General features: G+C 52.3%; 1 protein-coding gene across 3 annotated transcripts in view; it reads right to left on the bottom strand.

The window, feature by feature from the left end:
• Positions 1–22,773, bottom strand: part of LOC134354333 (complement factor B-like) — a 68,415-nt gene extending 45,642 nt beyond the window's left edge. For 2 of the 3 annotated variants that reach the window (XM_063063268.1, XM_063063266.1), the window contains exons 1-5: positions 22,669–22,773; positions 16,984–17,187; positions 9,377–9,562; positions 2,613–2,789; positions 2,041–2,121 (exon numbers count right to left, since the gene is read on the bottom strand). In XM_063063268.1, the coding sequence (XP_062919338.1) occupies positions 2,041–2,121; positions 2,613–2,789; positions 9,377–9,562; positions 16,984–17,187; positions 22,669–22,735 (715 nt within the window). In that variant the 5' untranslated portion in view covers positions 22,736–22,773. The remainder of the gene's footprint in view (positions 1–2,040; positions 2,122–2,612; positions 2,790–9,376; positions 9,563–16,983; positions 17,188–22,668) is intronic. The other variant, XM_063063267.1, reaches the window with a different exon arrangement.
• Between the last annotated feature and the right edge of the window lie 3,871 nt (positions 22,774–26,644).

Here is a 26,644-nt window from a genome sequence, read left to right as displayed (position 1 = left end):
CTCTTTGGAGAGAAGGGGGATGAGAGGAGACATGATAGAGGTGTACAAGATAATAAGAGGAATAGATAGAGTGGATAGCCAGCACCTCTTCCCCAGAACACCACTGCTCAATACAAGAGGACATGGCTTTAAGTTAAGGATTGGGAAGTTCAAGGGGGATATTAGAGGAAGGTTTTTTACTCAGAAAGTGGTTGGTGCGTGGAATGCATTGCCTGAGTCAGTGGTGGAGGCAGATACACTAGTGAAGTTTAAGAGACTACTAGAGAGGTATATGGAGGAATTTAAATTGGGGGTTATATGGGAGGCAGGGTTTGAGGGTCAGCACGACATTGTGGGCCGAAGGGCCTGTACTGTGCTGTACTATTCTATTCTATATGTCGGTGATAATAGATCCTTTTCTGATTCTTCTTCTGAAAGAATGCGTACGGCATGCTTGCCTCCATTAGTCAGGACCCTGAGTTCAAGAGTTTGGAAGTCACAATGCAGCTTTATAAAACTCTAGTCAGGCCACAGCGGGAGCATTGCCTTCAGTTCTGGCCGCCCCATCACAGGAAGGGTGTGAGAGTTTTGGAGAGTGGACAGAAGTGGTTCAGCCAGGATGTTACCTGGATTGGAGAGCATATAAGCTGTCGGGAGAGACGAGACAAACTTGAGTAGTTTTCTCTGGAGCGGTGGAAGCTGAAGGGAGATCTGATCCGGACCTGGTAAGCACAAGAGATTCCACAGGTGCTGGAAATCCAGAGGGATATGGGCCAAACTCAGGCAAGTAGGGCAAGTTTAGATGGGAATCTTGGTGGGAATGGACATTGGGCCAAGGAGCCTGTTTCTGTGCTGTGTGTCTAAGAACCAACACGATCAAAAACTATAGAGAGTTGTGGACACAGACACCAGCCTCCCCTCCATGGACTTTGTCTGCATTTCCCTTTGACTCGGTAAAGCAACCAGCGTAATCAAAGCACCCACCCATCCCAAATTTCTCTCTCTCCCCTGTCCATCGGGCAGAAGATACAAAAGCCTGAAAGCACGTCCCACCAGGCCCAAAGACAGCTTCTACCCTGCTGTGATGAGACTTTTGAATGGAGAGGGAAAGAAATGGAAGAGGGGCGAGAGGAGGAGGCACAGAGGGGGAGAGATGGGAGGGCAGGGGAGATGAGAGAGTGGGAGACGGGAGATGGGAGAGCAGGAGAGGAGAGGGGAGGTGGGGGGAGAGGCGAGTGGGCGGGCGAGGAGACATGAGAGGGGAGAGTCGGGAGGGCAGGAAAGGCAGGAGGGCAGGTGAGACATGAGAGTGGGAGATGCAGGAAGGAGGGGGTGACATGAAGGGGGAAGAGACAGAATGGCAGGGGACACACAAGAGGGGGAGAGTTGGGCAGGCAGGGGATACGGGAGGGCAAGAGAGGCAGGAGGGCAGGGGAGACACGAGAGCGGAGAGGCAGGAGAGCAGGGGAGACACGAGAGGGGGGAGAGGCAGAAGGGCAGGGGATACGGGAGGGCAAGAGAGGCAGGAGGGCAGGGGAGACACGAGAGGGGAGAGGCAGGAGGGCAGGGGAGACACGAGAGGGGGGAGAGGCAGGAGGGCAGGGGATACGGGAGGGCAAGAGAGGCAGGAGGGCAGGGGAGACACGAGAGGGGAGAGGCAGGAGGGCAGGGGAGACACGAGAGGGGGGAGAGGCAGGAGGGCAGGGGATACGGGAGGGTAAGAGAGGCAGGAGGGCAGGGGAGACACGAGGGGGGAGAGGCACGCAGGTGGGGAAGATGGGAGGGCAGGAAAGTAGGATGGGACAGACTGGTGACCTCACAGACTCTTGTACCTTATTGTCTGGCTACACCGCACTCCCCCTGTGATTGTAACTCTTCATTCTGTATTCTGTTTACCCTTTTGTCCTACCTCAGTATCTTACCTGGGCCATAATCTCTATGGATAGCATAGACAACGAAAGCCTTTCACCATATCTCAGTTCATCTGACAGTAACCAACCAGCCATGTCTTGTGGGATCCTCACACAGAGAGGAGGGTTAACGGGGGAGGGGGGCACTTACCTTGCTTAGCATGGCCCAGAATTTCTTCAGAGAGGGTCAAATGGTTGGCCACATCCTTGGGAAAATCAAAGGCATACCAACCTCGAGAGAAGACAGAGTGTGTGTATGTGTGTGTGTGTGTTCTCTCCCCTACACCCCTTGCTGTCACCCCTCCTTCCCCATCGCCTCACTGTCTGTCACCCCCTCCCTCCCCATGCCCCCCATCTCCAACAACCCCCCGCCTCATCTCTATCAACCCCTCCCTTTCCTATGCCTTTCCCCATCTCTGTGATCCCCTTCATTTGCTGCTCCCCTCCATCTCCATCACCCCTCCTTCCCCTGTGCCCCTCCCATCTCTGTGTCCCCCCCACCCCCATGCAGCTCCCTGTTTCTGTGATATCCTCCCTCCTCTACGGTCGTCACATCTCCATCAACCCCTTCCCACCCCTGAAATCTTTCATTGCTCAGTTGCCTTCTCCTCCTCTACACCCCTCCCCATCTCTCACACCCCCTCCGCCACTTACGCCCCTCCCTGCCAAATACACTCCCTCCCCTCCCCCTTCTGCCGCCCCATCCTTTCCCTTCCTCCTTACTCTCACAGGTGGTCTCCCTCCCACTCCACCTGCCAGTGGGGAGGCAGGTCCTGGTCCGAGAGCCTCTCAGCACCAGGCCGGAAGAGCACAGGTAGGAGACGGTGTCGCCCTCATCGAACCCCCTCACTTTGCGGCTTCCCCCAAGCGGGATCCCCGGATCAGGGCAAAGCGAATCTGCTGGGAGTAAACGAACAGGTTCAGCCTTCAATGCTCACACCTCCGGGACTGAGGCCCACCTTTTCCTCCATTGACCACTAGGCCCGAGATGAAGCGTGGGGCTGTCCTGTGCGTTTTAAAGGGCTTGATGCCCCAGTGGCCAAGTGACCAAATGGCATAATTATGCTCCTATGCCCTATGTCTATGAAACATAGAAACATAGAAAACCTACAGCAAAATACAGGCCCTTTGGCCCACAAAGCTGTGCCGAACATGTCCTTACCTTAGAACTACCTAGGCTTACCCATAGCCCTCTATTTTTCTAAGCTCCATTTAGCCATCCAGGAGTCTCTTAAAAGATCCTATCATATCCGCCTCCACCACCATCGCTGGCAGTGCATTCCACGCACTCACCACTCTCTGTGTGAAAAAACTTAGCCCTGACATCTCCTCTGTACCTGCTTCCAAGCACCTTAAAACTATGCTCTCTTATGCTAGCCATTTCAGCCCTGGGAAAAAGCAGACATCCCACCTCTCCCTGAAGATCCGGGACTCTCCCGTATATTGATAGTGGCTCCCTGACGCCCGGAAATTATATACGATATCCCGGAAATAGATTTTTTTGAGAGGGAGAGGGAGAGCGAGCATCTTGATTGGTCTCTCTTCGGTGCTAAGAGTGGTCCCCAACCACCAGGCCGTGAGGAAACAATATGATTTGGCAATATGAAACGATATGAGTCATTTGCACCTTTCCTCATTCCCTGTCACGCACTGTTGAATTTGAATGCACGCGAGGTCATTACCCGCACGTCATCCATGTCAGCGCGGGAAGGAGATTAACTCCTCAAGCTTGCAAATGACGGCGGGCTGAAAAGTATGTTTGATATATCATCCCTGCCGGCATTCTGGATCAAAGTCAAGGCTGAATATCCAGGAAAGCACTGAAAACGTTGCTTCCATTTCCAACATCATATCGCTGCGAAGCGGGGTTTTCTGCAATGGGTGCAACGAAAACTAAATTGCGGAATAGACTGGACATAAGGAACTCCCTTCGAGTATCACTGTCTCCCGTCACCCCTCAATAGGACCGTCTTGTTGCAGGAAAACAAGCCCAGAGTTGTTGGTGTGTTGCAATGATTCTTTATGTTCATACGGGAAAAATATGCACTGTGTGTTTAATATCCAAACGTTACTTAAAAAGTTATGATGCTATTGACTTATCACCTATATTCCAGTCGTGATTAACACCTCCCTCTCCCCGCCCCGGTCAGCCGGTCCGCAAGAATATTGTCGATATTAAACTGGTCCGCAGTGCAAAACTGATTGCGGACCCCTGCTAAGTAGACCTATCAGTTTTCTCTGTGGGCAGGCTTTACAGTCCATCTCAAAAATAATGACGGCGTTGCTCGCTGCACTGTTTGCAACAGTGATTTTTCTATTCCCCACGGTGGGTTAAAATGTAAAAGCCATGTTGAGGTGAGTTTAATAGGTGTTATTACAGCATAGCTAACGTTATTTAAACTAGCTGGCTGGCTGCTAAGGAGCTACTCTATTGATGTCCTACGTGATGAGGCCAAACCCCCTGTAGACTTGCTTAAAGTTGTAATAGAATAAATATGATGATATAATATAAGTACATATTTTAATGTCACGTTTTCTGCATATACCCAACTTGGTTTACAGATTAGACAAAATCACTAAACAAAGTATTACATACACCCTTGGAGGTCAACGGGTGGGGGGGTGGTATATGGTGTTGCGGGGGAGGTGGGGGTGCTACCTCCCTGAAATGGTGGTGATACCTCCCTGAAATGAGTTTTTGCAGGGTGGGATGTCTGAAAAAGCCTCTGACTATCCACACGATCAATGACTGTCATTATCTTGTCCACCTCTATCAGGTCATCTTTATGTTTGATGGTTATCTTACATGGGATTGATAAGCTGACAAATAGGCCTACATAGAACATAGACCATAGAATAGTACAGCACAGTACAGGCCCTTCGGCCCACAATGTTGTACCGACCCTCAAACCCTGCCTCCCATAAAAGCCCCCACCTTAGATTCCTCCATATACCTGTCTAGTAGTCTCTTAAACTTCACTAGTGTATCTGCCTCCACCACTGACTCAGGCAGTGCATTCCACGCACCAACCACTCTCTGAGTAAAAAACCTTCTTCTAATATCCCCCTTGAACTTCCCACCCCTTACCTTAAAGCCATGTCCTCTTGTATTGAGCAGTGGTGCCCTGGGGAAGAGGCGCTGGCTATCCACTCTATCTATTCCTCTTATTATCTTGTACACCTCTATCATGTCTCCTCTCATCCCCCTTCTCTCCAAAGAGTAAAGCCCTAGCTCCCTTCATTTCTGATCATAATGCATACTTTCTAAACCAGGCAGCATCCTGGCAAATCTCCTCTGTACCCTTTTCAATGCTTCCACATCCTTCCTATAGTGAGGTGACCAGAACTGGACACAATACTCCAAGTGTGGCCTAACCAGAGTTTTATAGAGCTGCATCATTACATCGCGACTCTTAAACTCTATCCCTCGACTTATGAAAGCTAACACCCCATAAGCTTTCTTAACTACCCTATCCACCTGTGAGGCAACTTTCAGGGATCTGTGGACATGTACCCCGAGATCCCTCTGCTCCTCCACACTACCAAGTATCCTGCCATTTACTTTGTACTCCGTTTTGGAGTTTGTCCTTCCAAAGTGTACCACCTCACACTTCTCCGGGTTGAACTCCATCTGCCACTTCTCAGCCCACTTCTGCATCCTATCAATGTCTCTCTGCAATCTTTGACAATCCTCTACAGTATCTACAACACCACCAACCTTTGTGTCGTCTGGAAACTTGCCAACCCACCCTTCTACCCCCACATCCAGGTCGTTAATAACAGTCATGAAAAGTAGAGATCCCAGAACAGATCCTTGTGGGACACCACTAGTCACAATCCTCCAATCTGAATGTACTCCCTCCACCACCACCCTCTGCCTTCTGCAGGCAAGCCAATTCTGAATCCACCTGGCCAAACTTCCCTGGATCCCATGCCTTCTAACTTTCTGATTAAGCCTACCGTGTGGAACCTTGCCAAATGCCTTACTAAAATCCATATAGATCACATCCACTGCACTACCCTCATCTATATGCCTGGTCACCTCCTCAAAGAACTCTATCAGGCTTGTTAGACATGATCTGCCTTCACAAAGCCATGCTGACTGTCCCTGATCAGACCATGATTCTCTAAATGCCTATAGATCCTATCTCTAAGAATCTTTTCCAACAGCTTTCCCACCACAGACGTAAGGCTCACTGGTCTATAATTACCCGGACTATCCCTACTACCTTTTTTGAACAAGGGAACAACATTCGCCTCCCTCCAATCCTCCGGTACCATTCCCGTAGACAACAAGGACATAAAGATCCTAGCCAGAGGCTCAGCAATCTCTTCTCTCGCCTCGTGGAGCAGCCTGGGGAATATTCCGTCAGGCCCCGGGGACTTATCTGTCCTAATGTATTTTAACAACTCCAACACCTCCTCTCCCTTAATATCAGCATGCTCCAGAACATCAACCTCACTCATATTGTCCTCACCATCATCAAGTTCCCTCTCATTGGTGAATACCGAAGAGTAGTATTCATTGAGAACCTCTCTCACTTCCACAGCCTTCAGGCACATCTTCCCACCTTTAACTCTAATCGGTCCTACCTTCACTCCTGTCATCCTTTTTTTCTTCACATAATTGAAGAATGCCTTGGGGTTTTCCTTTACCCTACTCGCCAAGGCCTTCTCATGCCCCCTTCTTGCTCTTCTCAGCCCCTTCTTAAGCTCCTTTCTTGCTTCCCTATATTCCTCAATAGACCCATCTGATCCTTGCTTCCTAAACCTCATGTATGCTGCCTTCTTCCACCTGACTAGATTTTCCACTTCACTTGTCACCCATGGTTCCTTCACCCTACCATTCTTTATCTTCATCACCGGGACAAATTTATCCCTAACACCCTGCAAGAGATCTCTAAATATCGACCACATGTCCATAGTACATTTCCCTGCAAAAACATCATCCCAATTCACACCCGCAAGTTCTAGCCTTATAGCCTCATAATTTGCCTTTCCCCAATTAAAAATTTTCCTGTCCTCTTTGATTCTATCCTTTTCCATGATAATTATAAAGGCCAGGGAGCAGTGGTCACTGTCCCCCAGATGCTCACCCACTGAGAGATCTGTGACCTGACCAGGTTCATTACCTAGTACTAGATCTAGTATGGCATTACCCCTAGTCAGCCTGCCCACATACTGTGACAGGAATCCATCCTGGACACACTTAACAAATTCTGCCCATCTAAACCCTTGGAACTAATCAGGTGCCAATCAATATTAGGGAAGTTAAAGTCACCCATGATAACAACCCTGTTATTTTTGCACCTTTCCAAAATCTGCTCCTCTGTATCTCTGCTGCTACCAGGGGGCCTATAGAATACCCCCAGTAGAGTAACTGCTCCCTTCCTGTTCCTGACTTCTACCCATACTGACTCAAAAGAGGATCCTGCTACATTACCCACCCTTTCTGTAGCTGTAATAGTATCCCTGACCAGTAATGCCACCCCTCCTCCCCTTTTTCCACCCTCTCTATCCCTTTTAAAGCACTGAAATTCAGGAATATTGAGAATCCATTCCTGCCCTGGTGCCAGCCAAGTCTCTGTAATGGCCACTACATCATAATTCCATGTATGTATCCAAGCTCTCAGTTCATCACCTTTGTTCCTGATGCTTCTTGCATTGAAGTACATGCACTTTAGCCCTTCTACCTTACTACCTTTACACCCTTTATTCTGCTTCTCTTTCCTCAAAGCCTCTCCATATGTCAGATCTGGCTTTACTCCATGCACTTCTTTCACTGCTCTATCGCTCTGGGTCCCAACCCCCTTGCAAATTAGTTTAAACCCTCCTGAACCATGCTAGCAAACCTACCTGCAAGGATATTGCTCCCCCTCGAGTTCAGGTGCAACCCATCCAATCTGTACATTTTCCACCTTCCCCAAAAGAGATCCCAATGGTCCAAAAATCTAAAACCCTGCTCCCTGCACCAACTCCTCAGCCACGCATTCAACTGCCATCTCCTCCAATTCTTACCATCACTGGCACGTAGCACTGGTAGCAATCCTGAGAACGCCACCCTTGAGGTCCTGTTCTTCAGCCTTCTGCCTAGTTCCCGAAACTCACACTTCAGGACCTCATCCCTCTTCTTGCCTATGTCATTGGTCCCAACATGTATCACGACTTCTGGTTGCTTTCCCTCTCGTACCAGGATGTCATGCACCCGGTCAGAGACATCCCGGACCCTGGCACCCGGGAGGCAACAAACCATGTGGGTGTCCTTCTCACGCCTAAGATGAAGCCTGGGGCTTTTCTATAGGAGCTTGTAAGGGGATCATTCTATGATGTCTGTGAAGAGTAAGAATTAGCAGTTGTGTCATTGAGTAATTGACCACTAGGCCTGAGATGTAAACTGGAGCTTTCCTGTGGGTTCTAGAGCATTTGAGGCCCTCCTCACTGGATGGATCACCGTTTTTTTTAACAGTAGGTCTGAATTGGAGCCTAGGGCTTTCCTATAGGGGTTGTAAGGGGTTTTGTGGCCCACTTTTGTGAGTATACTGTTGGTCTTTGACCGCTAAGCTCAAGATGGAGTCTGGGACTTTCTCATGGAGGTTCTGGAGGGTTTGAGGTCTTCCTCCTCACAGGACAGGTCATTGGTTTCTCAAACAGTGGGGCTGTCATGTGGGATTGTGCAGAGGGATTGCCGCCCTCCTTATCTTATGTCAGAAGTCACTGCGAGCAATGTCAGCGGAACGTACTACACTGAATCAGAAGCTCACCAGAAGCTGCATATCACAATGCAGCACACTCCACAAACAATAACTCACAAGCTACGCTGTTCCTGGATTGTGCCTTGCACTCATGCTTGGATCTTCTAAAATCAAACCTTAGAAGGAGTATGCAGGGCAAGCATACTGAGGCACGAGGCCTAAAACAAAGCCTAGGACTTTCCAGCCAGTGAGTGACAGGAAACAAGGGCTTTGTGCCTAAAATGTGAGTGAGTGAAACAAGGAACTCGGGCAAAAACTGAGCCTGCGACTTTCTTGGAGCGAGTAGGCCCCACTGGAGGTGAGATCAATCAGGCAAGGACTAGGCCCCAAGCAAATTCTGGGACTTTCTTGAGCATAGAGCCCTATTAGGAACTATTTCAACACACACATAATGCTGGATGAACTCAGCAGGCCAGGCAGCAAACTGGATTTATGAACAGGCTCAGCTAAGCAGGAATTAGGCTCCAAAACTTTGAAGCAAAGCCTGGGACTTTCTTGAGAGACTTAAGCCCCACTACTGGTGAGATTAAACAGTTAAGGGACTAGGCCCCAAACAAAGCCTGGGACTTTCCTGAGCAATGAGTACCCCCCTTGGGAGCAGGGTCAAAGAGGCAAGAAACTAGGCCTGGAGCAAAGCCTGGGACTTCCCTGTTTCCGTGAGATGGCCAGATGTGGGGTGGGGTGGGGGAGGGAGTGTGACCTCAGTCCGTGAGTGTGAGGTGGGGGTAGACTCACCTCCGGCGTAGCAGATAACAGCATTTCCGCTCCAGCGCCCATTAGCGAGGCAGGTCCGAGTGGGGGAGCCAAGGAGCGCAAAGCCCTGGTTGCAGATAAACTGTACCGTCTGGTTGACGCGGTACTGCAGGAGGCGCGGCTGGAAGTATCCGTGCTGTAGGAGCATTGGGCTCACGCACCGGTACGCTGTGGAGTGGCGAGGGAGAGAGAGCATTAGCCGAGGGGGGAGAGGGAGGGGTGCAGGAAGCAAGACGGAGACAGCCCCAGGTCGGTGTAATGCCAGAAAACAGTTGGGAGCCAAGGGCCGTGTATCAGAGTAACCTGGTCCACGTAACACAGTAACCCAGTCCTGGTCCACATAACACAGTAACCGGTCGTGGTCCACATAACACAGGAACCCAGTCCTGGTCCACGCAACACAGGAACCCAGTCGTGGTCCATGTAGTACAGTAACCCAGTCGTGGTCCGCGTAACACAGTAACCTGATCGTGGTCCACGAAACATAGGAATTCCGTTGTGGGTCCACGTAACATAGGAATCCCGTCGTGGGTCCACAAAATACAGGAGTCCAGACATGGGTCCAGGAAACACACGGGCCCAGTCATGGGTCCACGAAACACAGGAACCCAGTCACACGTTCACGAAATGGTGTAGTCCAGTCGTGGGTCCAGGAAACACGGGAACCCGGTCGTGGGTCAACATAATGCAGGAACTCGGACATGAGTCCATGAAACAAAGTAACCCAGTCATGGCTCCTGTTATATATTATACAGAGAAAGAACAATAAGGGGTCTAGAAACATTTAATATAAACTTGGTAAGCAGCCTCATGTGTGGCACCTTGTCAAAGGCCTTCTGAAAGTCCAAATATACAACTTCCACTGCATTCCCTTTATCTATCCTACTTGTAATCTCCTCAGAGAATTCCAACGGGTTTGTCATGAAAGATTTTCATTGAAGGAAACCGTGTTGACTTTGTCTTTTCTTGCCCTGTGTCACCAAGTACTCCATAACCTCATCCGTAACATTTGACTCCAACATCTTTCCAAATACTGAGCTCCCCGCTCTCAATGGGAACTGCAGAAGAAGGGAATAAGTGAGGTTACAGCCAACCATTTTAATTCCCATTCTCATTCCCATTCCGATATATTGATCCATGGCCTCCTCGTGCCACAATGAGGCAACCTTCAGGGTGGAAGAGCAACACCTCATATTCCATCTGGATAGCTTCCAATCTGATGGGATGAATATTAAATTTTCCTTCCCCCTTCCCTCTTCTATTCCCCATCTAGCCTCTTACTTCTTCTTCTTACCTACCTGTCACCTCCCCCTGGTGCCCCACCTTCTTCCCCTTCACCCATGGTCCACTCTCCTCTCCAACCTTTTACCTTTCCCACTCACCTGGCCTCACCTGCCACCTTCAAGCTTGTCCTCCTTCCCGCCCCCAACCTTTTTATTCTGGCATCTTCCCCCTTCCTTTCCAACCCCGAAGAAGGGTCTCAGCCCAAAACATCCCCTGTTCATTAATTTCCATTGATGCATCTGACCTGCTGAGTTCCTCCAGCATTTTGTTACTCTGGATTTTATAGAACATAGAATAGTACAGCACAGTACAGGCTCTTCGGCCCACAGTGTTGTACCGACCCACAAACCCTGCCTCCCATATAACCCCCCACCTTAAATTCCTCCATATACCTGTCTAGTAGTCTCTTAAATTTCACTAGTGTATCTGCCTCCACCACTGACTCAGGCAGTGCATTCCATGCACCAACCGCTCTCTGAGTAAAAAACCTTCCTCTAATATCCCCCTTGAACTTCCCACCCCTTACCTTAAAGCCATGTCCTCCTGCACTGAGCAGCAGTGCCCTGGGGAAGAGGCACTGGCTGTCCACTCTATCTATTCCTCTTAATATCTGTGTACCTCTATCATGTCTCCTCTCATCCTCCTTCTTTCCAAAGAGTAAAGCCCTAGCTCCCTTAATCTCTGATCATAATGCACACTCTCTAAACCAGGCAGCATCCTGGCAAATCTCCTCTGTACCCTTTTCAATGCTTCCACATCCTTCCTATAGTGAGGTGAGCAGAACTGGACACAGTACTCCAAGTGTGGCCTAACCAGAGTTTTATAGAGCTGCATCATTACCCTGTGACTCTTAAACTCTATTCCTCAACTTATGAAAGCTAATACCACATAATCTTTCTTAACTACCCTATCTACCTGTGAGGCAACTTTCAGGGATCTGTGGACATGTACCCTGAGATCCCTCTGCTCCTCCACACTACCAAGTATCCTGCCATTTACTTTGTACTCTGCCTTGGAGTTTGTCCTTCCAAAGTGTACCACCTCACACTTCTCCAGGTTGAACTCCATCTGCCACTTCTCAGCCCACTTCTGCATCCTATCAATGTCTCTCTGCAATTTTTGACAATCCTCTACACTATCTACAACACCACCAATCTTTGGGTCATCTGCAAACTTGCCAACCCACCCTTCCACCCCCACATCCAGGTCGTTAATAAAAATCACAAAAAGTAGAGGTCCCAGAACAGATCCTTGTGGGACACCACTAGTCACAACCCTCCAATCTGAATGTACTCCCTCCACCACCACCCTCTGCCTTCTGCGGGCAAGCCAATTCTGAATCCACCTGGTCAAACTTCCCTGGATTCCATGCCTTCTGACCTTCATGCCTACCATGTGGAACCTTGTCAAATGCCTTACTAATATCCATGTAGATCACATCCACTGCATTACCCTCATCTATATACCTGGTCACCTCCTCAAAGAACTCTATCAGGCTTGTTAGACATGATCTGCCTTCACAAAGCCATGCTGACTGTTCCTGATCAGACCATGATTCTCTAAATGCCCATAGATCCTATTTCTAAGAATCTTTTCCAACAGCTTTCCCACCACAGACGAAACGCTCACTGGTCTATAATTACCCGGACTATCCCTACTACCTTTTTTGAACAAGGGCACAACATCTGCCTCTCTCCAATCCTCCGGCACCATTCCCGTAGACAACGAGGACATAAAGATCCTAGCCAGAGGCTCAGCAATCTCTTCCCTCGCCTCGTGGAGCAACCTGGGGAATATTCCGTCAGGCCCCGAGGACTTATCCGTCCTAATGTATTTTAATAACTCCAAAACCTCCTCTCCCTTAATATCAACATGCTCCAGAACATCAACCTCACTCATATTGTCCTCACCATCATCAAGTTCCCTCTCATTGGTGAATACCGAAGAGAAGTATTCATTGAGGTCTTCACTCACTTCCACAGCCTCCAGGCACATCTTCCCACCTTTAACTCTAATCGGTCCTACCTTCACTCCTGTCATCCTTTTGTTCTTCACATAATTGAAGAATGCCTTGGGGTTTTCCTTTACCCTACTCACCAAGGCCTTCTCATGCCCCCTTCTTGCTCTTCTCAGCCCCTTCTTAAGCTCCTTTCTTGCTTCCCTATATTCCTCAATAGACCCATCTGATCCTTGCTTTCTAAACTTCATGTATGCTGCCTTCTTCCACCTGACTAGATTTTCCACTTCACTTGTCACCCATGGTTCCTTCACCCTACCATTCTTTATCTTCCTCACGGGACAAATTTATCCCTAACGTCCTGCAAGAGATCCCTAAACATCGACCACGTGTCCATAGTACATTTTCCTGCAAAAATATCATCCCAATTCACACCTGCAAGTTCTAGCCTTATAGCCTCATAATTTGCCCTTCCCCAATTAAAAATTTTCCTGTCCTCTCTGATTCTATCCTTTTCCATGATAATGCTAAAGGCCAGCGAATGGTGGTCACTGTCTCCCAGATGCTCACCCACTGAGACATCTGTGACCTGCCCCGGTTCATTACCTAATACTAGATCTAGTATGGCATTCCCCCTGGTCGGCCTGTCAACATACTGCGACAGGAATCCATCCTGGACACACTTAACAAACTCTGCCCCATCTAAACCCTTGGAACTAATCAGGTGCCAATCAATATTAGGGAAGTTAAAGTCACCCATGATAACAACCCTGTTATTTTTGCACCTTTCCAAAATCTGCCTCCCAATCTGCTCCTCCGTATCTCTGCTGCTAGCAGGGGGCCTATAGAATACTCCCAATAGAGTAACTGCTCCCTTCCTGTTCCTGAATTCCACCCATACTGACTCAAAAGAGGATCCTGCTACCTTACCCACCCTTTCTGTAGCTGCAGAATTTCTTGTGTTTATGATGAAATGTCTATCCCATTTGATACCGGTTAACCGGCTGGTGCACCCCTGTGTTTATGATGAAATGTCTATCCCATTTGATACCGGTTAACCGGCCAGTGCACCCCTGTGTTTATGATGAAATGTTTATCCCATTTGGTACCGGTTAACCGGCCGGTGCACCCCTGTGGGCTGCTGCAAGAAGGTTCTCTCCCTGCCTTCCTTGTTAGCTGATGCCGAGGGCAGTGGGCTGTGAATCTACGGATCTCCTGGTCCGTCTGCTGGGACACTAGCTTCATCAGCAAAGGAATCTTTTTTAGCTTCCCTGGGACCCTGCCGATCATCTGGCGTTTATGATCCAAACGTCTCCTAACAATTTGTCCATCTGCCAGCTCAATCTCTACTACTTGACCGTGACAATCCCGGATGACAGACGCCAGCTTTTTCTCCCCTGCAAGATGTGCATCTTTGGCACCAAACATTCTCGGACTGGTGTGCATAATGTAATCCTGCTTCATGTCCTCTTGCTGGCTGCAAGTTCACTCCTGGACAGTCGGCTCTGGGAGATCGGATGACTACAGTCCATCAAGTTCCTCTACGCACACCCAGGCCTGGTAAAAGTTCAGCTGGCAGTCTCCTTAAACTTGAACTTAAACCAGACCAGTACTGATCTGAAGCATCAGTGTGAAAACCCCACTGTAAAAGAGAATTCATTGTTTTCTTCCTTTATTGACACACGCAGTGTGGAGTAGACCCTTCTGTCCCTCAGGCTGCGCACCCCAGCAACCCCCAATTTAATCCTAGCCTAATCATGGGACGACTTACAATGACTAATTAACCTACCGACCAGTACGTCTTTGGACTGTGGGAGGAAACCGGAAACCCATGCAGTCAGGGGGAGAACGCACAAGTTCCTGACGGGCAGCGGTGGGAATTGAACCCGTGTCTCTGGTACTGTAAAGAGTTGTGCTGACCACTACCCTATGGTGCTACTCCTCCAATACGATCGATGCAGGACATCACCAATGGTATCTTTTTAATCCAATTTCTGCCCAGCAAATTAGCCCATTAGCCTCCCCGGTCTACAGGCAGGTTCCCTTGTGAGGCACCTCTGTAGTAAAGACACCACGCAGGTCCACGTCATCTCCAGTGTAGCTACGGAACACCGAGTTCAGCGATTTTAATTCTGGAATATGACGTAAGGATAATCTGGTTTCCAAGGTGATGGCTGAACCGGTATTCAGCTCAAATTTCAGGGCTAGTTGTCCACCGTGAGTGCAACCAGGTAAGGAGGCCAGGCCTGGGGTTACATGCAAAGGGTTTGGAAAATAGTGTACACTTCTTCACTCCGGTTGTCTCCTTGCGTGGCTGGATTCTGTCGCTTTATGTTGGTGCATTGCTTAACGAAGCACACCTTCTTGAGGTGCCCTACCTTCTGACAGAAATGGAAGACTTTTTTTTTGATCCTATTATTTTGAAGGACCTGTCCCAGGCTCAGCACGTAAATGTAATTATGAAGACAGAACAGCAGCACCTCTACTTTTTAGGAGTTTGTGAAGATTTGGAATGACATCTAGAACTTTGACAAACTTCTATAGACGTGTGGTGGAGAGTATGTTGACTAGCTGCATTACAGCCTGATATGGAAAATCCTACAAAGAGTAGTGAATTCAGCCCAGGCCATCACGACCCAGGTCAAGCTCTCTTCTCGCTGCTGCCATCAGGAAGAAGGTGCAGGAGCCTCAGAGCTCACACCACCAGGTTCAGGAACAGCTATTACCTCTCAGCCATCACAGTTTTCAACCAAAGGGGATAACTTCACTTGCCCCATCATTGAAATTTTCCCGCAACCTATGGATTTACTTTCCAAAACTCTTCACCACATGCTCCTGCTATTTATTGCTTATGTATTTATTATTATTGTTGCTTCTTTTTATATTTGCACAGTTTGTTGTCATTTGCACACTGGTTGAACGTCCAAGTTGGGTGGTCGGTCATTGGCTCTGTTACGGTTATTATGCTAAAGATTTGTTGGTATGCCCATAAGAAAATGAATCTCAGGGTTGTATATGGTGACATGCATGCACCTTGATTATTAAACTTTACTTCGAACTTTTGAATTTCGAACTTTGCTGTGGAGATGTTCTGCAGAGGGGGCTCTTGCTTCAATACTGCCTGAATCTGTAGCAAGCTGTGCAGCTTGCTTTGTCCCAGGACGTATCATGTTTTACGGACAGGAGGCTCTCCTATGTCCTATTATGGGCTCTAGAAAATAAATTCGTGGATAAGTGTTGCTTTATCGAATTTGCTCAGGGGATATCTTTGCACTAGCATTCCTGTACCACCAGGGTCAGTCTTGCAATTAAATCATCTCCTTTCTCGTTGGGGGTCTGCTGCAAATGTGAGAACTTATAGCATACGGTAAAACATTGCCCTGCACCCCCTAAATGTTGTCCAAAACATCTAACGACTGTCAGTTCAGACTCGTTCTGGAGGTGCAGGGCACCAGTGTATTTGTGCCTGAGTTCTCCCAAGTGCACGTGGAGCAATTCGAGTTTCATTACTTCCCCTAATTTGCTGCTGGTGTTAAAATTGTTTGGAGTTCGATGATTTCCTCCATTACAGCCAAATTCCAGTGGTCGGTTTTGCCATTGCAACAGCCCAAAATGTATTGGTTTGTCATTGCAACTGTCTAAACTGGATTGGCTTGTCATTGCGACAGTCCAAAATGAATTGGTTTGTCACTGGAACAGTCTAAACTGGATTAGATGCTTGGAGTAGAGAGGCCAGTCTTGTTTCCATCTTTATCACCAGATGTTATGTATCCGCGGAGCAAAAACAACAACGTAGTAGTAGGATTAAACACTGTACTGAGTCATGTTAGTAATGGTTCACACTGGACAACTTACAGTGTGGGAGAGACAAACCAAGCCCTCCAAGACGAAACATTTGAATCAAAAGCCAGCGCAGAATGAGAGAGCTATCCGCACACAGCAGTCCATTCAATTCACCACGAAATCTATCGACACATGGACACTTTGCACATTCTCACAATCAATCTGTTACAAGCACAAATACATATAGTGCAGGAACCTGGTCGTGGGTTCACATCCGATGCCGTAAGTTCGCTTATCACAGAGATGGACTCTGTAAGTCCATGTATGGCTGGGACGGACTCCATAAGCCCCCGTATTGCAGCGACGGACTCCATAAGCCCGCGTTTGGCAGGGACGGACTCCATAAGCCTGCGTATCACAGGGCTGAACACTGGAAGCTCACGCATCGCAGGGACAGGCAAGGCTGTGTAGCGTGGTCACCAGTGCTACAGGAACACAATCCTCTGAACAGCTACAATCAGTCCCCGTCACACCCAACACTCCCCACCCCACCCTTTGGACTCACGTCGGCACTGGGCAGTCTGCGACCTCTCCCTCTGTGCATTGCGCAGAGGGCTCCAGCGTCCGGACTGCATACACACCCTCCAGGCGACAGGGAAGGGACGGAAGCCGACCGGACAGTGGTACTCCAACACTCCGCCCGGCCGGGGACTGGAGGCACTGGAGGACCTCCCTCCCGAGATCGGATCCACCGGACCGCAGGTTGTTCCTGGGGGAGAGAGGGGAATCAGTGAGGCTCCAGCACCTCCTCCCGTTTCCTCCCTCCATCCATTACCTCACTCCTCCCTCTCACTCCATCCTCTCCTTCTCCGCTCCCGACTCAACTTCCTTCCCTCCAGCAAGTCCTAACATTTTCCACCTCCTCCTCCACCCCTCACCCCCTCCTTTTCTTATGACCTCCTCTTCCTTCTGCTCCTGTCACCTCCTGCCCCTCCTCCTCCTCCTCATTGCTCCTCCTCCCATCACCTCCTCTTAATGCACCCATATGGGGAGGGAGAAGAGTATGAGATGGGAGGGAGTGACGGGTAAGTTGGGCATAGGAGAGTGAGAGGTATGAGGGGGAGGGTTACAAAGGGAGAAGATGGGAGGAGGAAGAGAGGGATAGGAGGAGAGAGAGAGGGCAGGGGAGGGAAGGGGAGGGGAGGGGGAGGGGAGGGGGAGAGGGGAAGAGGGAGGGGAAGAGGGAGGGGAGAGGGGATGAGGGTAGGGTTGGGGGAGGGGGAGAGGGAGACAGGTAAAGGGAGAGATGCAGTGGGAGGGGGAGAGGAGAGGGGAAGTGGAGGAGAGGGGAAGTGGAGGAGAGGGGAAGTGGAAGAGAGGGCAAGAGGGGTGGAGGGGAGAGGAGGAGAGGGTGGGAGTGAGAGAGAGGGGGTGTGGCGAGAAGATTGGGAGAGCAGGAGGGAGAGGGGCTATAGCGGGGAGAGGGGAGGGAGAGAGGAATGGTAGTGAGGGAGAAGGGGTGTGGCATGGAGAGGAGGGGAGAGAGGGAGAGAGGGAGGAGGATGGGGGAAAGTGGGAGGAAGAAGGAGAGGGAGGGTGAGAAGATGAGAAAGTGAGGAGGTGAGGAGGGGGAGATGGGGAGATGGGGAGAGGGTAACAGGGTGAGGGAGAAGAGAGGGAAAGACGGAGATAGGAGACAGGGGAAAGGGGACGGGGACAGGGGAGAGGGGAAAAGGGAGAAGGAAGGGGAGCTGGGAGGAAGAGGATGAGGGTAAGGGTAAGGGTGAGGGTGAGGGGTAAAGGATAGTGGTGGAAAGGATCAGAGGGAGAGAGGGGGAGAGGGGAGAGGGGAGAGGGGAGAGGGGGAGAGGGGGAGGGGGACAGGGAAGAGGGGGAGAGGGGAGGGGGGGAGGGGAGAGGGGAAGATAGGGGAGGGGGAGAGGGGAGGGGGAGATGGGGTGAGGGGAAGGGGGGAGATGGGGTGAGGGGAAGAGGGGAGAGTGGAGAGGAGAGAGGGGAAGAGGGAGGGGGAGCTGGGAGGAAGAGGATGAGGGTGAGGGTGAGGGGTAAAGGGAGAGTGGAAAGGAGCAGAGGGAGAGAGGGGGATGGGGAGAAGGGGAGAGGAGGTGAGGTGAGATGGAGAGAGGGAGAGGAGGAGAGGAAGGGGGAAAGGGGGAAGGGGGATGGGGAGGGGGAGAGGGAGAGGGGAGAGGGGGAGGGGGCAGAGGGAGGGGGAGAGGGAGAGGGGAGGGGGGAGAGGGAGGGGGAGCTGGGAGGAAGAGGATGAGGGTGAGGGTGAGGGGTAAAGGACAGAGTGGTGGAAAGGAGCAGAGGGAGAGAGGGGGATGGGGAGAAGGGGAGAGGGAGAGGGGAGAGGGGGAGGGGGCAGAGGGAGGGGGAGAGGGAGAGGGGAGGGGGAGAGGGAGGGGGAGCTGGGAGGAAGAGGATGAGGGTGAGGGTGAGGGGTAAAGGACAGAGTGGTGGAAAGGAGCAGAGGGAGAGAGGGGGATGGGGAGAAGGGGAGAGGAAGTGAGGCGAGATGGAGAGAGGGAGAGGAGGAGAGGAAGGAGGAGAGGGGAAGGGGGATGGAAAGGGGGAGAGGGAGAGAGGAGAGGGGGAGGGGGCAGAGGGAGGGGGAGAGGGAGAGGGGAGAGGGGAGAGGGGGAGAGGGAGGGGGAGCTGGGAGGAAGAGGATGAGGGTGAGGGTGAGGGTGAGGGGTAAAGGGCAGAGTGGTGGAAAGGAGCAGAGGGAGAGAGAGGAGAGTGTAAGGGTGAGGGTGAGAGAGGGGGAGAGGGGTTGAGGGGAGAGGGGGAGAGGGGGAGAGGGGAGGGGAGAGGGGGAGTGGGGATGGGGGAGATGGGGTGGGGGAGATGGGGAGGGGAGGGGGAGAGGGGAAGAGGGGAGAAGGGAGAGGAAAGAGGGGAAGAGGGAGGGGAAGCTGGGACGAAGAGGATGAGGCCAAGAGTGAGGGTGAGGGTGAGGGTGAGGGGTAAAGGGAGAGTAGTGGAAAGGAGCAGAGGGAGAGAGGGGGAGAGGATGAGGGTGAGGGAGAGGCTGAGGGAGAGGGAGGGGGGAGGGGGAGAGGGGGAGAGGGGATGGGGAGATGGGGTGGGGGATATGGGGAGGGGGAGGGGGAGAGAGGAGAGTGGAGAGGAGAGAGGAGAGAGGGGAAGAGGGAGGGGAAGCTGGAACGAAGAGGATGAGGCCAAGGATGAGGGTGAGGGAGAGGCTGAGGGAGAGGGAGAGGGGGAAGGGGGAGAGGGGGAGAGGGAGAGGTGGAGAGGGGAGGGGGAGAGGGAGAGGGGAGAGGGGGAGAGGGTGAGGTGGAGAGGGGAGGGGGAGAGGGAGAGGGGAGGGAGAGGTGGAGAGGGGAGATGGGGAGAGGGAGACGGGGAGAGGGGAGGGGGGAGAGGTGGAGCGGGGAGATGGGGAGAAGGAGATGGGGAGGGGAGAGGGGAGGGGGAGAGGGGGAGAGGGGAAAGGTGTTGAGGGGAGATGGGGATTGAGATGGGGAGAGGGGAGAGGGAGAGGGGGAGAAGGGGAGAAGGAGAGAAGGAGAGGGGAGAAGGGGAGAGGGAGAGGGGGAAGGGGGAGAGGGGGAGAGGGAGAGGTGGAGAGGGGAGGGGGAGAGGGAGAGGGGAGAGGGGGAGAGGGAGAGGGGGAGAAGGGGAGAAGGAGAGGGGAGAAGGGGAGAGGGAGAGGGGGAGAGGGGAGAGGGTGAGAGGGGAGAGGGTAGAGGGGGTGAGGAGAGGGAGATGGGCGAAGAGGTGAGGGGAGAATTAAGGGGGGATGGGGAGAGGGGGAGAGGGGGAGCAGGGAGAGGGGGAGAGGGGAGAGGGGGAGAGTGGAGAGGAGAGAAGGGAGACGGGGAGAGGGGAGGGAAAGAGGGGGAGGGGGGAGTGGGGGAGTGGGGAGAGGGGGAGTGGGGAGGGGGAACTGGGAGGAAGAATATGAGGGTGAGGGTGAGGGGTAAAGGAGAGAGCGGTGGAAAGGAGCAGAGGGAGAGAGGGGGAGAGGGGGAGGGTGAGGGTGAGGGAGAGGTGGAGAGAGGAGATGGGGAGAGGGAGGGGTGAGGGGAGGGGGGAGAGGTGGAGAAGGGAGATGGGGAGAGGGAGACAGGGAGAGGGGAGGGGGAGAGGGGAAAGGTATTGAGGGGAGACGGGGATTGAGACGGGGAGAGGGGAGAGGGAGACGGGGAGAGGGGAGAGGGAGAGGGGGAGAAGGGGAGAAGGGGAGAAGGAGCGGGGAGAAGGGGAGAGGGAGAGGGGGAGAGGGGAGAGGGTGAGAGGGGAGAGGGGGTGAGGAGAGGGAGATGGGCGAAGAGGTGAGGGGAGAGGTATGGGGAGATGGGGAGAGGGGGAGAGGGGGAGCGGGGAGGGGGGAGAGAGGAGAGGAGGAGCGGGGAGAGGGGGAGAGTGGAGAGGGGAGAAGGGAGACGGGGAGAGGGGAGGGGGAGAGGGGGAGTGGGGAGAGGGGGAGTGGGGAGAGGGAGAGGTGAGAGTGGGAGAGGGGGAGAGGGGAGGGGAAAAGGAGAAGGGGAGAGTGGGAGAGGGAGGGGGAGAGGGGGTGAGGGGAGAGGGAGAGAAGGAGGAAGAGGAAGAGGATGAGGGTGAGGCTGAGGCTGAGGGAAAGAAGGGGAGAGGATGAGGGTGAGGGAGAAGGGTAGAGGGAAAGGGAGGGTGAGAGGGGGAGAGGGGGTGAGGGGGAGAGGGGGAGAGGGGAGAGAGGAGAGGGGGAGAGAGGAGAGGGGGAGAGAGGATGAGGGGAGAGGGGAGAGGGGGAGAGCGGAGAGGGGAGTGGGGAGAGGTGGAGAAGGGGAGAGTCGGAGAGGGGAGAGCGAGAGGGGTAGAGGAGGAGAGGGGGAGAAGGGGAGAGGGGGAGAGGGGAGGGGAGAAGGGGATAGGGAGAGGGGGAGAGGGGGTGAAGGGAGAGGGGGTGAGGGGAGGGGGGAGACAGAGAGGGGGAGAGGGGAGAGGGGAAAGGAGTAGAGGGGAGGGGGAGAGGGGAGAAGGGAAGAGGGAGAGAGGGCGGTGGAGCTGGGAGGAAGAGGATGAGGGTGAGGGGTAAAGGGAGAGTAGTGGATAGGAGCAGAGGGAGAGAGAAGAGGGTGAGGGTGAGGCTGAGGGAAAGCGGGGGAGAGGGTGAGGGTGAGGGAGAGGGGTAGAGGGAAAGGGAGGGTGAGAGGGGGAGAAGGGGTGAGGGAGAGAGGGGCAGAGGGGAGAGGGGAGAGTGGAGAGGGGAGAGGGGGTGAGGGGTGAGGGAAGAGGGGAGAGGGGGTGTGGGGATGAGGGGAGAGTGGAGGGGAGAGGAGAGAGGGGAGAGGGGAAGAGGGGGAGGGGGAGAGGGGAGAGGGGAAGAGGGGGAGGGGAGAGGGGAGGGGGAGCGGGGAGAGGGGGAGAGGGGGTGAGGGAAGAGGGGGAGAAGGGGTGAGGGGAGAGGGGAGTGGGGAGAAGGGGAGAGTGGAGGGGGAGAGGGGGAGAGGGGAGAGCGAGAGGGGTAGAAGGGGAGCAGGGGAGAGGGGGAGAGGGGAGAGATGGAGAAGGGGAGGGAGAGATGGAGAAGGGGAGAGGGAGAAGGAGAGAGGGGAGAGGGGAGAGGGGGAGCGGGGAGAGGGGGAGATGGGAGAGGGGAGAGGGGGAGGGGGGAGAGGGCGTGAGGGGAGAGGGGGTGAGGGCATGAGGGGGAGAGGGGAGAAGGGGAGGGTGGAGATGGAGAGGGGGAGAGGGGAGGGGGAGAAGGGGAGAGGGGAGAGGGGGAGAGGGGAGAGGGAGACGGGGAGAAGGGGAGAAGGGGAGAGGGGGATGGGAGATGTGGAGAGGTGGAGGGGAGATGTGGAGAAGGGGAGGGGAGATGGGGAGAGGGAGAGGGGGATGGGAGGGGGAGATGGTGTGGGAAATGAGTGGCAGAGGGAGATTGGGAGGGGAGAGAGGGAGGGGGAGAGGGAGGGGGAGAGGGAGGGGGAGAGGGAGGGGGGCTGGGAGGTGGAGAGGGAGATGGTGTGGGAAGGGAGTGTAGGGGTAGGGAGAGTAAGAGGGAGAGGGAGAGAGGGATGGGGGAGATGGAAAGACAGAGAGCGGGAGAGATGAGAGAGGGGGTGTTGGGACTGATGGGAGGTGGAGAGATGGGGGAGAGACAGGGAAGAGAGTGAAGAGACAGAGGTGGGGGTGGGAGAAGGAAGAAGATTGAAGGGTATTCGTGCCCTCTGCCCTCCTGTCTGGGACCCCAGTCCTCGACGATCCACCCCCTCACCTGTGACATCAGCAGCGTGGAGGAGGAGGCTGAGGGAGAGAGTGAGGAACCACAGACAGGGCTCCATCGCTGGAAGTGCAGGATTGAGTGATCGATTGTCGTGGGTTCCCGTACACACAGTAACAGGAATTACCGGGGCAAAGGTTGATCTGAAGGCCAGACCCGTTCTGATTTTGGAATCACTTAACCCCTTCTCTTCCATCTCTCAGCCAATCGAGGACGTGGGAAGGTGGGAGCAAAGGCAAGAGGGGCAGGAGGATAGCAAGCATGCAAAGGAGGAGGAGGAACGGCGGGGGAGAAGTGGACCGGGGAAAGGGGTCATAGGGAGCAGGAGGAGAAGAGGAGAGACTGGGTAGAGGGGGACGAGTGGGAAGAGAGGGGAAGGGGCAACGGGGAGGGTGTTGGGGGAGAAGTCAGAGATAGTTTGGGGGAAGAGAGGGGAGGGTGTGGCAGAGAATGGAAGTGGGGTGGGGGAGAGAAAGAAACTTACCAGTAGAAAGGAGAAGGGAGAGGGGTTGGAAGGGTGGGGCAAAGAAAGGAGGTGATGAGGGGAGGGAGGATGAGGGGAGGAGAGAGGGATGGCAGGCTTCAGTCATTGCAATTTATTAGGCACAGCAAAGGCAATTAAAAATAAGTTACATTTAAGCAGAACTGCTATGGTTGGAGAGGGCCAGAGTTAAAGTGGTTATTCTTGGACCTCCCCAAGAAGAGGCAAAGGCTCGAGGTAGGTTTCTTTCTTTCTTCATCGGTTACTACACAACTGGTGCAGTGAGAGCGGGTCCAGGTTGGGTGGTGAGTTCCTTAATGTGAGAGACGTGGGAACACAGGGATGACTCCAGTCTCCCCGATAACTGCTTCGAGGCATGTCAGGGAACGAGAGCAGAGGCTCGACGACATTCAGCTCATCTCAGAGAATGTGCGAGTAACAATTAGGAGCCACAGGGGAGTAGTTTAAGTTTATGTGTATTGTCGTTCAACCATGTAGGTGTATACAGGTAAACAAAGCATCATTCCTCAGGGACCAACCTGCAAAACACAGAACATAGAGGCAATCACATACAGTTTATAAAATAATATTAACACAGTCATTTTACAGGTAATTAAAATACTCTATAGATAAGTTGAAATAAAGTGCATATATGACATATACTGAAATATATAACTGGGTAATGGTACCAGCGCTATCATAAAGAATGTGTACTGGGTGGTACCATGGTGTTCAGGAGTCTCACAGCCCAGGAAAAGAAGCAGTTACCTAGCCTAATAATCCTCACTCCCATCCTGCAGAACCCTGACAGTAGGAGTCAGAGAGACTGTTGGAGGTCAGAGAGACTGTTGGAGTTCAGAGAGACTGTTGGAGGTCAGAGAGACTGTTGGAGGTCAGAGAGACTGTAGCAGGTCAGAGAGACTGTAGGAGGTCAGAGAGACTGTTGGAATCAGAGAGACTGTAGGGGGTCAGAGAGACTGTTGGAGGTCAGAGAGACTGTAGGAGGTCAGAGAGACTGTTGGAATCAGAGAGACTGTAGGGGGTCAGAGAGACTGTTGGAGGTCAGAGAGACTGTAGCAGGTCAGAGAGACTGTAGGAGGTCAGGGAGACTGTTGGAATCAGAGAGACGGTAGGAGTCAGAGAGACTGTAGGAGGTCAGAGAGACTGTAGGAGGTCAGAGGGACTGTAGGAGGTCAGAGAGACTACAGGAGGTCAGAGGGACTGTTGGAGGTCAGAGAGACTGTAGGAAGTCAGAGAGACTGTAGGAGTCAGGGAGACGGTAGGAGGTCAGAGAGACTGTAGGAGGTCAGAGAGATGGGAGGAGGTCAGAGAAACTGTTGGAGGTCAGAGAGACAGTAGGAGGTCAGAGAGACTTAGGAGGTCAGAGAGACTGTAGGAGTCAGAGAGACAGTTGGAGGAACAGGAGGGGTGTTGACATTGCTGAGGTCTCTGCGAACGCAGGGCTTCAGGTGAATGTCTTGTACAGGGTTGGTGGTGGGTGAGAGGCCCTGATGTTTCTCTCAGCCGTCCCTATAATCCGTTGCAGGTTCTTGTGGTCAGATGTCTTGCAATTCGTACACCAGACAGAGATACACCTGGTCAATACTCTCCCGGTGGTCTTGTCTACGTTGCAGAAGACAGGTAGCTGGGTGACTGTCAGGAGAAGGAATGGAAATAGGGAGAGAGTGCAGAGTAAGCCCTCAATACCCCATAGAAACCATAGAAACTACAGCACAGAAACAGGCCAAACAGCCCCCAGGACCCTTTCCCCTCAATAATATGTATCATTTTGGATACTGCGGGGCGGGGGGGAACTGAGCTTCTGGGAGAAACTGCAGTAACCAGGTCATTGGCACTGAGTCTGACTGTGGTTCAGAAGATGGGGAGTGGGTGGGGACAGACGAGTGCAGTGATGCTGGGGAATTCCACAGCTAGACCAGTAGACACGAGTTCTGTGGACGTAAAAGAGACACCCAGATGGTGTGTTGCCTCCCAGGTGCCAGGGTCAGGGGCGTCTCCGATCGGAACCGCAGCATTCTAAATACGAAGGATAAACCCCCAAACATCGTGGTACATTTTGGCACCAATGACATCAGTAGACAAGGTGAGGAGATCCTGAACAGAGATTTTAGGGAGCTCGGTAGAAACCTGAAAAGCAGGATCTCTAGGGTAGTAATCTCTGGATTGCTGCCTTTGCCACGTGCCAGTGAAGGTAAGAAGTGGATGATTTGGCAGATGAGTGCGTGGCTGAGGAATTGGCATACAGTGCTGGGTTTCAGATTTCTGGATCATTAGGATCTCTTCTGGGGAAGGTATGACTTGTGCAAAAGGGGTGTGTTCTAGATTGTACAACGTTGTTTAATGTCATTTCAAGTGTAAAGGAGAATGAAATAATCGTTACTCTGGATCAGATGCAGCACAAAAACAAAACACAGTAAGATAAAGAACACAACAATAATAAAAAAAACACAATAAATATAAATGCATTAGGTAGCTTATACACGTAAATACGTAAAGTGACACTAGGCTGTATGCAAGTTAAATGAGGGAAATAATAAAGTAGTGGTCGAGTTAGTGGGTGGAGGTGTTACTGCTTGGGGAAAGTAACTGTTTTTGAGTCTGGTGGTCCTGGCGTGGATCTACACAGCCTCCTCCCTGACGGGAGTGGGACAAACAGTCCATGAGCAGGGTGGGTGTGAACCTCCAGGACGTTGCTGACTCTTTTCCAGCACCTTTCTGTACGAGGGCGTCAATGGCAGGTAGAACGGTGCCAGTGATGCGTTGGGCAGTGTTGGCTTTCCCGTCTGCCGCAGTGCAATGATGCAGCTTGTTGGGATGTTCCCTACTGCACATTGGTAGAATGACCTGAGTATGGATGTTCAGAATCCAGTTCTCTTTATCCTCCTCAGAATGGCGATGCTTTGGTGAACTTTCCTGATGGTGTAGGATGTATTCCAGGACTGTGGGAGGTTGTGTGTGATGTGCTCTCACAGAAGAATGAAGATACTTGAGTTTCTACTGTGGTGCTGCCGACGTAATGAGGGCTGTTAGTCGTGCGAGCCTGGAAGTCGACAACCATCTCCTTTGTCTTGTTGACAGAGGTTGAACACCTGAATTAAAGAACACACACAAAATGCCGGAGGAATTCAGCAGGACAGGCAGCATCTATGGACCTTTCCAGTCTATGGACCTCTCGGGCCGAAACCCTTCAGCAGGACTGGAGAGAAAAGCTGAGGAGTAGATTTAAAAGATGGGGAGAGGGGAGAGAGAAGCACAAGGCAACGGGTGAAACTTGGAGGAGGAGGGATGAAGTAAGGGGCTGGGAAGTCGATTGGTGAAAGAGATACAGGGCTGGAGAAGGGGGAGTCAGACAGGAGAGGACAGAAGGCCATGGAAGAAAGAAAAGGGGGGAGGAGCACCAAAGGGAGGTGATGGGCAGGCAAGGAGATAAGCTGAGAGAGGGAAAGGGGGGTGGAGACTGGTAAAGGG

The sequence above is a fragment of the Mobula hypostoma genome, chromosome 11, assembly GCF_963921235.1.
Source record: "Mobula hypostoma chromosome 11, sMobHyp1.1, whole genome shotgun sequence".
Classification (NCBI taxonomy): Eukaryota; Metazoa; Chordata; class Chondrichthyes; order Myliobatiformes; family Myliobatidae; genus Mobula; species Mobula hypostoma.
Note: the sequence above shows the minus strand (reverse complement) of the source record. Positions and strands in the feature narration are given on the sequence as shown.